General features: G+C 49.9%; 1 protein-coding gene across 1 annotated transcript; it reads left to right on the forward strand.

The window, feature by feature from the left end:
- The first annotated feature begins 850 nt into the window (after positions 1-850).
- LOC102455168 (dispanin subfamily A member 2b-like) lies at positions 851-6,225 on the forward strand. Its single transcript, XM_006131670.3, has 2 exons — positions 851-1,203; positions 5,554-6,225. The coding sequence occupies exons 1-2, from the start codon at positions 988-990 to the stop codon at positions 5,695-5,697; spliced, it is 360 nt and encodes a 119-aa protein (XP_006131732.2). The 5' UTR covers positions 851-987; the 3' UTR covers positions 5,698-6,225.
- Positions 6,226-12,186: the final 5,961 nt, after the last annotated feature.

Consider the following 12,186-nt stretch of genomic DNA (forward strand, 5'->3'; position numbering starts at 1 on the left):
TGTGCCCCACAGCTACAGATCCAGCTCCCCCAGCCTGTGCCCCACAGTGACAGATCCAGCTCCCCCAGCCTGTGCCCCACAGTGACAGATCCAGCTCCCCCAGCCTGTGCCCCACAGCGACAGATCCAGCTTCCCCAGCCTGTGCCCCACAGTGACAGATCCAGCTCCCCCAGCCTGTGCCCCACAGCTACAGATCCAGCTCCCCCAGCCTGTGCCCCACAGTGACAGATCCAGCTCCCCCAGCCTGTGCCCCACAGTGACAGATCCAGCTTCCCCAGCCTGTGCCCCACAGCTACAGATCCAGCTTCCCCAGCCTGTGCCCCACAGTGACAGATCCAGCTCCCCCAGCCTGTGCCCCACAGTGACAGATCCAGCTCCCCCAGCCTGTGCCCCCCAGCGACAGATCCAGCTCCCCCAGCCTGTGCCCCACAGCGACAGATCCAGCTCCCCCAGCCTGTGCCCCACAGCGACAGATCCAGCTCCCCCAGCCTGTGCCCCACAGCGACAGATCCAGCTCCCCCAGCCTGTGCCCCACAGCTACAGATCCAGCTTCCCCAGCCTGTGCCCCACAGCGACAGATCCAGCTCCCCCAGCCTGTGCCCCACAGCGACAGATCCAGCTCCCCCAGCCTGTGCCCCACAGCGACAGATCCAGCTTCCCCAGCCTGTGCCCCACAGCGACAGACCCAGCTCCCCCAGCCTGTGCCCCACAGCGACAGATCCAGCTCCCCCAGCCTGTGCCCCACAGCTTCTCCTCCCACAGCTGACCCTGTCACACTCTCTCCCCTTGGCTGGACCCCTACAGAGCGCTCCCCTTCCCAGCCTGCCACCCCCGCTCGGAACCCATGGCCCCCGCCAGCCCCCCTGCACCTGGGTTTCCGTAAGTTTCGATTCTCTGATTCGCGGCCCCGCCCTGCCCCGCCCCGCGGGTTTATCTAGAGCTCCCAGCCCGGGACGCGCCCAGCCCGCAGCCAGGCAGCGCCGCGCTATGGAGCCCGGCCCGCGGGCGGTGAGCATCGACCTGCAGCCCTGCTACGGCGCCCCCAAAGGGCTGGACGAGCCGGCTCCCCCCTATTCCTGCGTGGTCCCCGCGCCGGGCTTCCCCGCCGAGCAGCCCCGCGACCACGTGCTCTGGTCCCTCTTCAACACCCTCTTCTGCAACGTCTGCTGCCTCGGCTTCCTGGCGCTGGTCTTCTCCGTCAAGGTGAGCCCGCGGGGCTTAAGGTTGGAAAATGTGCCTGGGACGCTGCGGCTGCACCCACCCCGCTCCGCCCTAGCGCCGCAATTCCCGGTTGGGTTGCTGTCCTACGGCCGCCAGGGCTTAATGCTGAAGCTATTTTTTTTTTGTGTGTGTGTGCAAAGCACCTGTTTATTCTGGGCTCCTATGACCAAAGGGCTTGCGCTGGTGCTTAGTCCTGCTGTGAGGTCTGGGAAGCGGACTGATGACCCTCGAGGTCGCTCACAAATCTAGTTCCCTAGGACTTAAAGGGTTGGTGTAAAAACTCACTCCGTTTCCCTGGATTCTCCAATGGGCTTTGTCAGTGGCTGACTTTGCTTCTATCCGGCACGGTAGTTCTTGGAAAAGGGTCCTCGCTTGTGGGCAGAACTTGGTCCCTTGAACATTCACTACTAGTCAGATGTTGTTTTAACGTTTAACAGCACCTAGACCCTTCTGAAAGTCCACCTAGCCGCTGGAGTATTTCAAAAATTCACTGTACTACTTTGTAGGAAAGCCTCTTCAAAGGCAACTTGTCTAAACCTAGCACCCCAAGAGAAGCAAAATGCAGGACAATGTAGCACTTTAAAGACTAACAAGATGGTTTATTAGATGATGAGCTTTCGTGGGCCAGACCCACTTCCTCAGATCAAATAGTGGAAGAAAGTAGTCACAACCATATATACCAAAGGATACAATTACAAAAAAATGAACAAATATGACCCAGGACAAATAAAACCCAAGAGAAGGTGACCGCTACAGAATACCAAAATCCTAAATTATGCTTGGTTCAGTGTTATTTTGGCTCAAAATACTGTACATGTTAGGGGGCTGAATTTCCTTTCTGCTTCAGCCTTTAGGCTGCCCTAGCTTCATATTTTTGCTGGTACATTTCCAAAGCCATTTCTACATCTAGAAGTGTTGTACTTTGCTGTTGCATTTTAATAACCTTTTGGGCTTCCCAGTAACACCTGATTTGTCTCCTCCACCCTTTGGAATTGCAAATGTATTAAATCGGTATTTCTGTAAGTAACCCACCATCTTGTAAACCAAGAAGCACACACACTTTCTCTTCCTTTGCAGCACATACTTCAATGTTGACTTTTTTCAGCTGAATTATTTATACTTGTTGCATACTTCAAGTTCAAGCCACCTTTTAGGCATGCTGCAAATTTTCTTCTGTTGCACTTTCGGGATGTTCTTCATTTTTGTTAAGTTCACTGTGTTGTACTGCTGCAAACAGATTTTTCTCAACAAATTGTCTGGTTACTCCTTTGCATTGGGAGGATGTGGGCATAGGGGCAGACCTCACCTTGTTTGCCTCTTCATGAGAGCGTGCCTCGCTTTATACAGGAAGATGAGGGCTATTCCATGTTTCCCAGTGGTAAAAACACACATTTTCTTTGTATTGAGGGCACAGGGTAAACTCAAATATTAGATAGCCTTGTCATATTATGAACAATGATCCATGACTGGCTGAATTGCAGAAGCCTCTTTGGGCTTCCCCCAGTGTGCTGATGTTGCCACCAACACCCCTTTGCTGCTATCTGGGGCTTTTTATCACTCCAGTCTGCTGGGCCAGATCCTCCAGTCTGACCCAGATAAGGCACAGTGTTGAGGTCACCGCTCCCCTGTGGAACACTGCTGAAGTGGTTCAGTGTCTCCAGGAGGGCTCAGCTGTAAGGCAAAGCAACCCCCAAAAGGGGTCCAACCCCCCCCCACCCAATAAGTCCATCTTACTAAGTTGTACACAGAGGCAGCTCATAAGATCAGCCCACTTTATCAATGAAAGAGATGCATAGTGGTTGCTTCCCCTCCCCCCTTTCCAGGTTATCAAATGGGATTTTTTTATTAAGATCAGTGAAAATAATTAAGTATAAAAAGTAGGATTTAAGTGGTTGCAAGTGAAAACATTCAGATCAAAGTAAGTTACTCAATTCACATCAAATAGCATGTACACATTCAGCATATTGTTACATTAAATACCTCATGTAATAATCAATTTTATGCCTTACTTGAAGATGATGATGTAGACAATTCATAAAGCAAGTTTCAGAAAGTATGGGGAGTGACATCCCCTGAACTTCTAGAGCATGGGTTCCCAAACTGGGGGGGAGGGGGGGAGGTGACCCAGCCTCCCCTTGGTCAATCCTCTTCTCCTCCCCCCCCCCCCCCCCAAGTTTTGCTGCTACTTTTGTTTTTTGGCCCTAGGCCAGTTCCTTTTTTTCCCTCAAGTTTCGCTGCTATGGGCGGGGGGACAGGCAGGCACTTGAGGGTTTCTCAAATCAAAGAGGGAGCATGATGCCAAAGTTTGGGAATCTCTGTTCTAGAGGGTTGGGCAGTGTCCAATACAGAGGCAGTGTATTCAGAAATTCTACTTGGTGCTGGTTATACAACCACCCAGGGGTGTCACCAAACCCTGTCATATAGTCAATGGAATTTTTCCAATGTTCTGTATATATTCTATTTCTGTGCATATTTCTCACTTCACATACAAAAATGATACATGAAGTATGAACTGGTTTACAATTCGAAGGGTACGTCTGCTCTGTGGGACAAAGTTGAAGATAAGCAACTTTGACTCACTTCAGCTACATTAATTGTGTAGCTGAAGTAGCTTAGCTTAACTCTGCTTTAGGCATGGTCTATGCAGCAGGAAGCTGAAGAACAGACTTCCTTAGACTTCCCTTACTCTTCGGCTATGTCTACACTGGCATTTTCCGGAAATGCTTTTAACGGAAAAGTTTTCCGTTAAAAGCATTTTTGGAAAAGCGCGTCTAGATTGGCAGGACACTTTTCCGCAAAAGCACTTTTTGCAGAAGAGCGTCCGTGGCCAATCTAGACGCGCTTTTCTGCAAAAAAGCCCCAATCGCCATTTTCACGATCGGGGCTTTTTTGTGGAAAACAAATCTCTGCTGTCTACACTGGCCCTTTTGCGCAAAAGTTTTTCAGAAAAAGACTTTTGCCCAAACAGGAGCAGCACAGTATTTCTGCAAAAGCACTGACAGTCTTACATGAGATCGTCAGTGCTTTTGTGGAAATTCAAGCGGCCAGTGTAGACAGCTGGCAAGTTTTTCAGCAAAAGCGAATGCTTTTCCGGAATAAGTGGCCAGTCTAGACACAGCCTTTGTGAAATGGGGGTTACCTTGAGTCGGAGTAAGAAGTCCTTCAGCTCGACATTATTTTGAAATAAAGGCTTATAATGTAGACATGGGCTATGTTATTTCTCAATACTGACAGTTAGATGTACCTTCTATGTGCTAATACGTGCCATTACTGATACTCCAGAAACATAATGGCTCAGTACTCAAGGTAACTATCTGTAAATGGCTTTGTTTTTCCTGTAATCCCAAACCATGGTTGTTCCTTGACATGTAACCATGCCACCTGGAATCCTTCTTGTAACTGGTATTTTTCCATGGGGATCTGGAGATGGCCTGTGTAAGGAATGGAAAGCAGTCTTTATCTTGTCTTCATCTGACTCTCGACATTGCCCTTCCACTTTAAGAGGCTACACGTGAAGAAACCTGAAAACAAAACTCTTAAGCTGTAGACTCAGGGTGTAGAGAGAATAGTTGTCTGGAAAGATTTTTACCTGAACCAGGGACAAAGGGTGAAGAACATACAAAGTGTCTTAGGATTAGCTAGTGTCTTGGCTGGTGTGTCTATTTTGGCTTAGTAACTTAATCGATCTGTATGTCTTCACTTGCAAACACTTAAATTCCACTTAATAAAAACATGTTTATCAGTGTAAATGTTAGTGGGGGAAGGAACCACTTTGCATCTTTCATTACTAAGGGTGACCTTGACTTTTCTGCGCAACTTTTTTTTTTTTTTTTAATGCAGTGTAAGACAGATTTGTCTGGGGTTTTGGTCCTCTTCGGGGCTGTCTTCCTGGGTGCCATCCATGACCTTATAGCTGAGCGCTCCTAAAACTGAACTGGTTTAGTATCTGTGTTGCTGTGCTAGGGGGCTGTTACCCCCCCAACTCTTGCCTTGGCTGGGGGAGAGCAGAGCTTATGGCCCAGCAGGCTAGGGTAATATGGTTCCTCTCTTCCCCCCCCCCCCCCAGTGGGAAATAGGCTGGCTCAGTGGCATAATCAACACACCAGGTGATGGTCCCATGGGGACCCTTCTGATTGCACCTGTTGTAGGGAGGTCACAGAGGTGGAGACTGTTTGGAGGTCACTCTATTCATTTCCTCCTCAATCCTTGGCTTGCCAGCAGCATTGTCAGCTGGAGCCAGACACTCTGAGTTGATGAGCCCTCAATATGTCCACTCTGAAGAGCTGGCCTGAGTGTCTGACATCTCACTGTTTTACTTTATTTCTCCCCCAGGCCAGAGATCGTAAAGTTCTGGGTGACTCCGATGGAGCAGGAAGCTATGGCAAGACAGCCAAGGGCCTGAACATCGCATCCCTGGTACTGGGCCTCTTGGTATCGATTCTGTTCATTGTCCTCTGGCAGTTGAGTGTGCCATAGAACAGAAGGAACGAGGGCTGTCACCACATCCACTGAACCATGTCGCAGGATTCTCCTCCGCTGGATGGCGTCACTGAGTTGCAACTTCCATTGCTCTGCTTGCTTCTGTCCTGCTGTGTATATTAAGGGCTGGGGGGGCTCAGTTACTGAGTAGATGAAGGGGCGGAGCTCTCTTGATGTTTCCACTTGCTCTGTGTCTGGATCCCAGCCATTCTGTTTGCACTGTGGAGCGCTACATTCCTCCGTCCGGCTGATCCCCTTGCCCAAGTGCCACCATCCACGTCCTCCGTTATCAGGATGGAGGGGGTTGCTATAGAGGTGAAGGGGCCTTGAATCGCTCTTTCGCTTCCACCCCTCAAGCAGACTCTGGCTTCCAAAGCCCTCCCAGAACCTGTTGCTGCAGGGGAGGGTCACTTTTGTTCTGCTTGTGGTGATTCAGATTTTTCTTATTTTTGTAGCGCTCTTCTCACCGGAAATGTGAAAGTGTGTGGGAACTATTTTCAAATAAACTTTTTTCCCTTCTCGTAAGTGTTTTGCATTTGTTCTCTTCAAAAACTCCCAGAACTGACAGATCCAGGTCCCCACACTCTCCATCTCAGGATTGTACTCAAGGGAAACTTTTAGCAAACCAGTCAAGTACCTGAACCACAACAGCTTTTTGCTACAAGCAGCAGGTTGTAAATAGGCCAATGCAGCATAACCAAGTTAGGTGGGGACGGGGGTTGGGTACCACACAAAGGGATGCTTGACCCCATGTCCTTCCTGATGGTGAATCTCTGAAATTGCTGAGCTGTACATTTAAACAGGAAGCTTGTCTGTGCCCTCGGATGTATCTGTCAGGGCCTCAAAGTATGCAAACTCTAAAACCACATCTGGCTAATTGATAAGCAAAAAGCAACCGTTTGCCTAACCTTTAAAATTGCTTGCTTAGTAATACTAATGAATAAATGGGGAAGCTGGACTCATTGGGAGGGATTCTTCATAGACCCTCCCTCGACACATTTGGTGGTCCCTACTGGCTGAGGGATGATTGGTCATTGGAAGACTACTGCTGTCACTCAAGCCACACCCAACTCTAGTAATTGAGGACTAGGGGTGTTCTCCTGACCTGTTGCAGGTGTATAGGCATTTGAGACTTCAAAGTTTAGCTTTGAATGAAAGCACTCTTGTGGGTTTTTTCTGTCAGTCCTCCATCAGTCAGATGGCCATGTCTCCATCAATTTCCTGACACCACCTCACAGGGTAAAGTGACATAGAGCTTTGGGATGAAAGAATCCCAGGTAAATTTAACAATCCACTTTTAATCTGGCTGCCTCTCCCTCTTGGGAACATGCAGATCTTGGGAGCAGCAGGGATGGAACATGGAAGAAGAGACCAACAGAGTCCTGTAGAGGACTTGGTGTATAAGCCCCACTTGGTGCAATCCTCACAGCTCTCCTGGAAACGTTAAGCTTCAGAGGAGCAAACAAACATTCTAGTCTTTGTATGTCTCCTGGGAAATCCCACAGGGGCTCAAATTCTGGTATTTGGCTGTCCTGTGACACAGACATATAGGACTATATAGTCCTATGTGCCTGCAGAAAATGCTGGTGTCCTCAAATTGTACTGGGGAGGAGATTGTGGGAGGATAAAGGGCTGTCCCCAAGGGAGCCCAAGGACAGCACTCCTGCATTCATGAAAGAGGGATCCTTGCCATACTGGTTGGAGATGACAGGCGTTTGTTTTGGGTGAGAATAACCACTTCCCAAATACAGTAAACTTCTGATAATCTGGCACTTTTAGGACCCAGGGGGTGCCAGATTATCAGATATGCCGGACTATCAGAAGAGGGGGCTATGAGGGGTCTAGAGTGGGTGGGGGGAATGCTACTCCAGACCCCCTCATAGCCCTCCCTTCTGATAGTCTGGCTCTGCCCCAGTGGTCAGTTTCAGCAGTGGCTGAATTGGGGATGCCTGCAGCAGAGCAGCTGGGGTGCTGCTGGGTTGGTCAGGTAGCGCCGACCCTTGGCGCCACGAGACCAACCCGTCAGCACCCCAGCTGCTCTGCCCCAGGTGTCCCCAAGTCAGCCGCTGCTGATACTGATCAGCGGCTGACTCCAGAAAGCCAGAGGCAGAGTTGCTCTGCCCCGGGCTTCCTGGAGTCAGCAGCTAGTCAATTTCAGCAGCGGCTGAATCTGGGACAGCTGGGGTGCTGCTGGGTTGGTCCCGCAGCGCTACTGGACCTACCTGGCAGCACTCCAGCTGCTCTGCCCCCTGCTTCCCGGATTCAGCGCTGGTCAGTTTTTGCAGCGGCTGAATCAGGGAAGCTGGGGGCAGAGCAGCTCCAATGGTCCGGCTGCCTGGAGTACTTCTGGGTTCCATCAGGACTGCCAGACCATCAGGACTGCTGGACCCTCAGATGCCAGACCATTGGAGTTTTACTGTACTTTCCAAATGTTTTAGCTGGTTTCGTTTAGACTCCCGGAAGCAGGTTATATTTCTGTTCTAGAGGTAACCATTCTGTTTCCATTCTCCTTACTACTCAGTTGGACCGCTCATTTTTACTCCCCACATATTGCAATGCTGAGGAATTCAGCACAGTAGAGCTTGAGCTGAAATAATTGAAGCTGGTGTATACTGGTCCATGGGGGACAGCAGCTCTAGTAATTGAGTGCAGTGAAGAAAGGTCTGCGCGCTGAAAGGAGCACTCTGAGGGTGCATGTACACTGCACCTAGGGCTCAAAATAAGCTGTGCAATTTGAGTTAATTTTGAAATTGGGCATGGTCGAGACAGCACCAAACCTCAAAATAGAGTGCTATTACAAAATGTCCCTTACTCCTCGTGGAATAGTGAGCCCATTTTATTTTGAAATAATGGGCTTACTCAAAAGATGTGGAATAGCTATTGATGATGCTGATAGGACATTATCGGCCTAACATTCAATGAAGGTGCCAACAGCTCTGTGTTGATTCTTGTTTGTACCCTTACTATCTATTGCTATCCTCTTTGATCCTTATTTGCTTCTTTTTAGCTAGCCAGTTTTCAGGAGCTCTTACTGGTTCTGCCTACTTGTTTTTTGCCTTTGATATTTTCATACCCTCTACTCCTTGTTTTGCACCCCCTTTCTTTTTTCCTTCCCCCTTTTCCTTCTCCCCTGTTTTGGGTCCACACATCCTAAACTCAAAACTCTGGTCATCTGAAGAAGTGGGCTGTGCCCACAAAAGATCATGATCCCATCTACATGTTTGGTTAGTCTCTAAAGTGCTACCAGACCATTTGTCTTAAGTTTAGCTATTTCAGGATACTTCTGGTATGCCAAATAGCTCTGCAGTGTAGACCTAGCCTGAGGGTGTTGGTGTGTGCTAAGTGGGAGCCTGCACACACAGATCTGTGGTGCTTAGCAGGCACTACTAGTATTGCCGAAGCTGGTGGTGTCTGGAAGCTGATAAGCATGTGCATGCACACCCAAGACTTCTGGCTGGTATTCTCCTATTATCTGCTCTTGGCACACAGTCAGCTCCTCTGGGCTGGAATTCTCAGATCTGACATCAGTGGCTGGGTTTAGTGTGTGGGTGCAGCATGGAGTTGGTGGCTTGTGATACTGGGGAGGCCAGATGAAATGATCTGGGCTTCTCTTGATCTTGGACTACTCTAAAGTGGAATTGAGATTAGCAGGATCAAAAAAGGATGTGCCCAGTAGAAGGTTCCCACTTCCATGGAGGCAAGTGAGAAATATGCTTCAGGCAACTAGGGAAATTCCCTGTGGTGAGGAAGAAAGTTTGCCTAAGGGAAGGTGTCTAATCTAAACAGCTCAGTACAAGCTGCATTGCTTCTTCCTCAAGGGCAGCTACCAGTGTTGGAACCAGGATGTGGCATAGGATGGATAGTGTGCCTGAGTCAATATGACAGTTCTCCTGTTCCTAAATGTAGCTTCAGCAGGCTTGGAGTGGGGCAAATAGCAACAGGAAGCAATGCTGGCAGGTTTGTAGAAGTCTGCTTAGAGCCCACACCCCTCCACCACTCAAACTCCCTGCTGACTACTTAAGGCTCCGGGAGGGAGTTGGGTGAGGGAAGGAGTCTGGGGGTGCAAGTTCTAGGATGGAGTTTGGGTGCTCAGTGCAAGTTCCAGAAAAGGGCTTGGGGTGCAGGCTCTGGGAGGAAGTTCGGGTGCAGGAGGAGTGAGAGGTCGGGCTCTAGAAGGAGGTTTTGTGTGCTGTGTGCTGTCTCTGGGTTAGAGGGTGGAGATCTGGGAGATGGGGAACAAGCAGGCAGGAAGCCCCTCTAGCCTGACTGCAGTAACAGTGATGGCAATTGGATCCTGGGGCCCTTTTAAATCACCGGGGCAGTAGGTGGGCTGAGGAATGCTCGGGGGTGAGTGTGTTGGGGGGTGGTGATGAGGGAAAGACCAAGCCCTAAACTTGGCTGAAGCTGGGCTGCTTATCCCTGCCCCTAGGCTAAGGCTCACAGGGTCTCTCTTTTTTGTGGGGGTGGGGGTGGGTGGCTTCTAGCACAGCAGGGTTCTGGTCTAGGCCTGGGCTCCCCAGGTGCTGCAGTAACAACTAATATGTTCAGCTGAGCCGGAGTCACCTCTTCTGTGTATCCTCTCCAAGGTGCTGACACTTCCTAGGTATCAAAGGACTCCGCCTTTCCACTTACAATCAGCCAGAGTGCTAGGGGGTCATCTGAAGAGCAGTGCTGGCTGGGGTGGCAGAGGCTGGCGGACAGGTGGAAGTAGAAAAGAGGCGGGTGGGTGGGCAGGAGGAGAGACAGAGTGGGCAGACTCTAGGGCTATGTCTATATTGTGCATTGTTGCGCAAGAAGATATGAAAATGAGGCATGGGGACGAATATCGCTGTGCCTCATTTGCATACCTAATGAGCTGCCATTTTTGCGGAAGGGGGCTTTGCGCAAGCAGGAGCTGTCTACATTTGCGCAGGGTGCTGAATAGCGCGGCTGGCGAGCGGGGCCTGCCGCGGCTTGGCGAGCCCTGCTCATTTGCATCTCTTCTTGTGCAACAATGTGCAGTATAGACATAGCCTTTGAGGTTAGTGGTGATGCTGAGGGGCCGAAGAGCTGCCCAGGTCTTGAGCCTATTGGTGTGGATGGGAGACCAAGGGCAAGTCTAGCTGGGGAAGGGAGATGGACGATGACACCTAGGAGGAGTAGGGGTACACAGGATCCAGTTCTGCTTTGGTTTCTTGACCCCAGCTGGGCTCCTCCAGACCCATACAAGTCTTGAACCAGAGCCTTGCTCCAGTCAGGACACTTGGTGCTTTTAACCAATTAACAGTTTAATTACTCCAGGCCCACATAAGTAAAATAGTCTGCCTCGTTTCATATTAACCCTTTCCTCCATCAATCCTGAAATGCTCCAGTGCCATCTCGTGGTCACGTGTTCTGGAGCTTTCCCTTAGTTTGCTTCTAAAGAGTGCTGTAAAACAGAACAGTTGGGAATCTAGGACAATAGTGATGTTTAACCTTTTTTAATTCACGACCCCCAGGGCTGGATAACTTTTTTGTTGAGCGAACAAACAAAAAAGCCAGGAACATTTTGTTGTGGCTCCTGCCACTCCCCCCTGCAGGAAAACAAAATGGTGGACAGCATGGCACCGCAACCCCCCCCCCCCCAGGAAGACAGCCGCGACCCCCTTGGGTGATGCACTGCTGATCTAGCACGGTGGTCTCCAACCTTTTTGACCACAAGATTACTTTTTCAATTTAAGTGTAATGTAAGATCTACCTCAAACCCAGATACCCTTCCCGCCCCTTCTTTGAGGCCCTACCTCTGCTCCACTCCTTCTCTGGGGCCTCACTCTATCCTCCTTTTCCCCCCTTCCTCACTCTCTTTCACTAGGCTGCGGTAGGGGTTGAGGTGCAGGTTCTGGTCTTGGGCCAAGGGGTTTGGAGTGTGGGAGGGGCTTCTAGCTTAGCCCAGGCTGGGAGATTGGTGTCCATGAGGGGTTTCAGGGTACAAGCTCTGGGAAGGAGTTCGGGTACAGGGGGACTCTCATCTGGTGCAGGAGGTTGGGTGTACGAGGTGGTTCAGGGTGGTGTCAGTCAAAAGCCAAAAATAACACATTTGCAAGCAGTAAAACAAGTAACTACAATCCTCCACATACGTATATGTTGGGGTGGGAGAGGAGAGTGAAGGATGGTGAGTGTTTGTGAGAATGATCGAGACACATAGGCTGTGTCTAGACTGGCAAGTTTTTCCGCAAAAGCAGCTGCTTTTGCAAAAAAACTTGCCAGCTGTCTACATTGGCCGCTTAAATTTCCGCAAGAAAAGCTTTTGTGCAAAAGGGCCAGTGTAGATAGCTCAGATTTGTTTTGCACAAAAAAGCCCTGATTGAAAAAATGGCGCACGGGGCTTTTTTGTGCAAAAGTGCGTCTAGATTGGCCACGGATGCTTTTGCACAAAAGTGCTTTTGCGGAAAAGCGTCCGTGCCAATCTAGACGCTCTTTTCCGCAAATGCTTGTAATGGAAAGCTTTTCCGTTAAAAGCATTTGCGG

Source organism: Pelodiscus sinensis, chromosome 4 (genome assembly GCF_049634645.1).
Source record: "Pelodiscus sinensis isolate JC-2024 chromosome 4, ASM4963464v1, whole genome shotgun sequence".
Lineage (NCBI taxonomy): Eukaryota > Metazoa > Chordata > Testudines > Trionychidae > Pelodiscus > Pelodiscus sinensis.

Coding starts and splice junctions, on each gene's coding strand:
- LOC102455168 (XM_006131670.3), top strand. CDS start 988: ATGGAGCCCGGCCCGCGGGCGGTGAGCATCGACCTGCAGCCCTGCTAC. Junction 1,204..5,553: donor CGCTGGTCTTCTCCGTCAAG/GTGAGCCCGCGG, acceptor TTTCTCCCCCAG/GCCAGAGATCGTAAAGTTCT.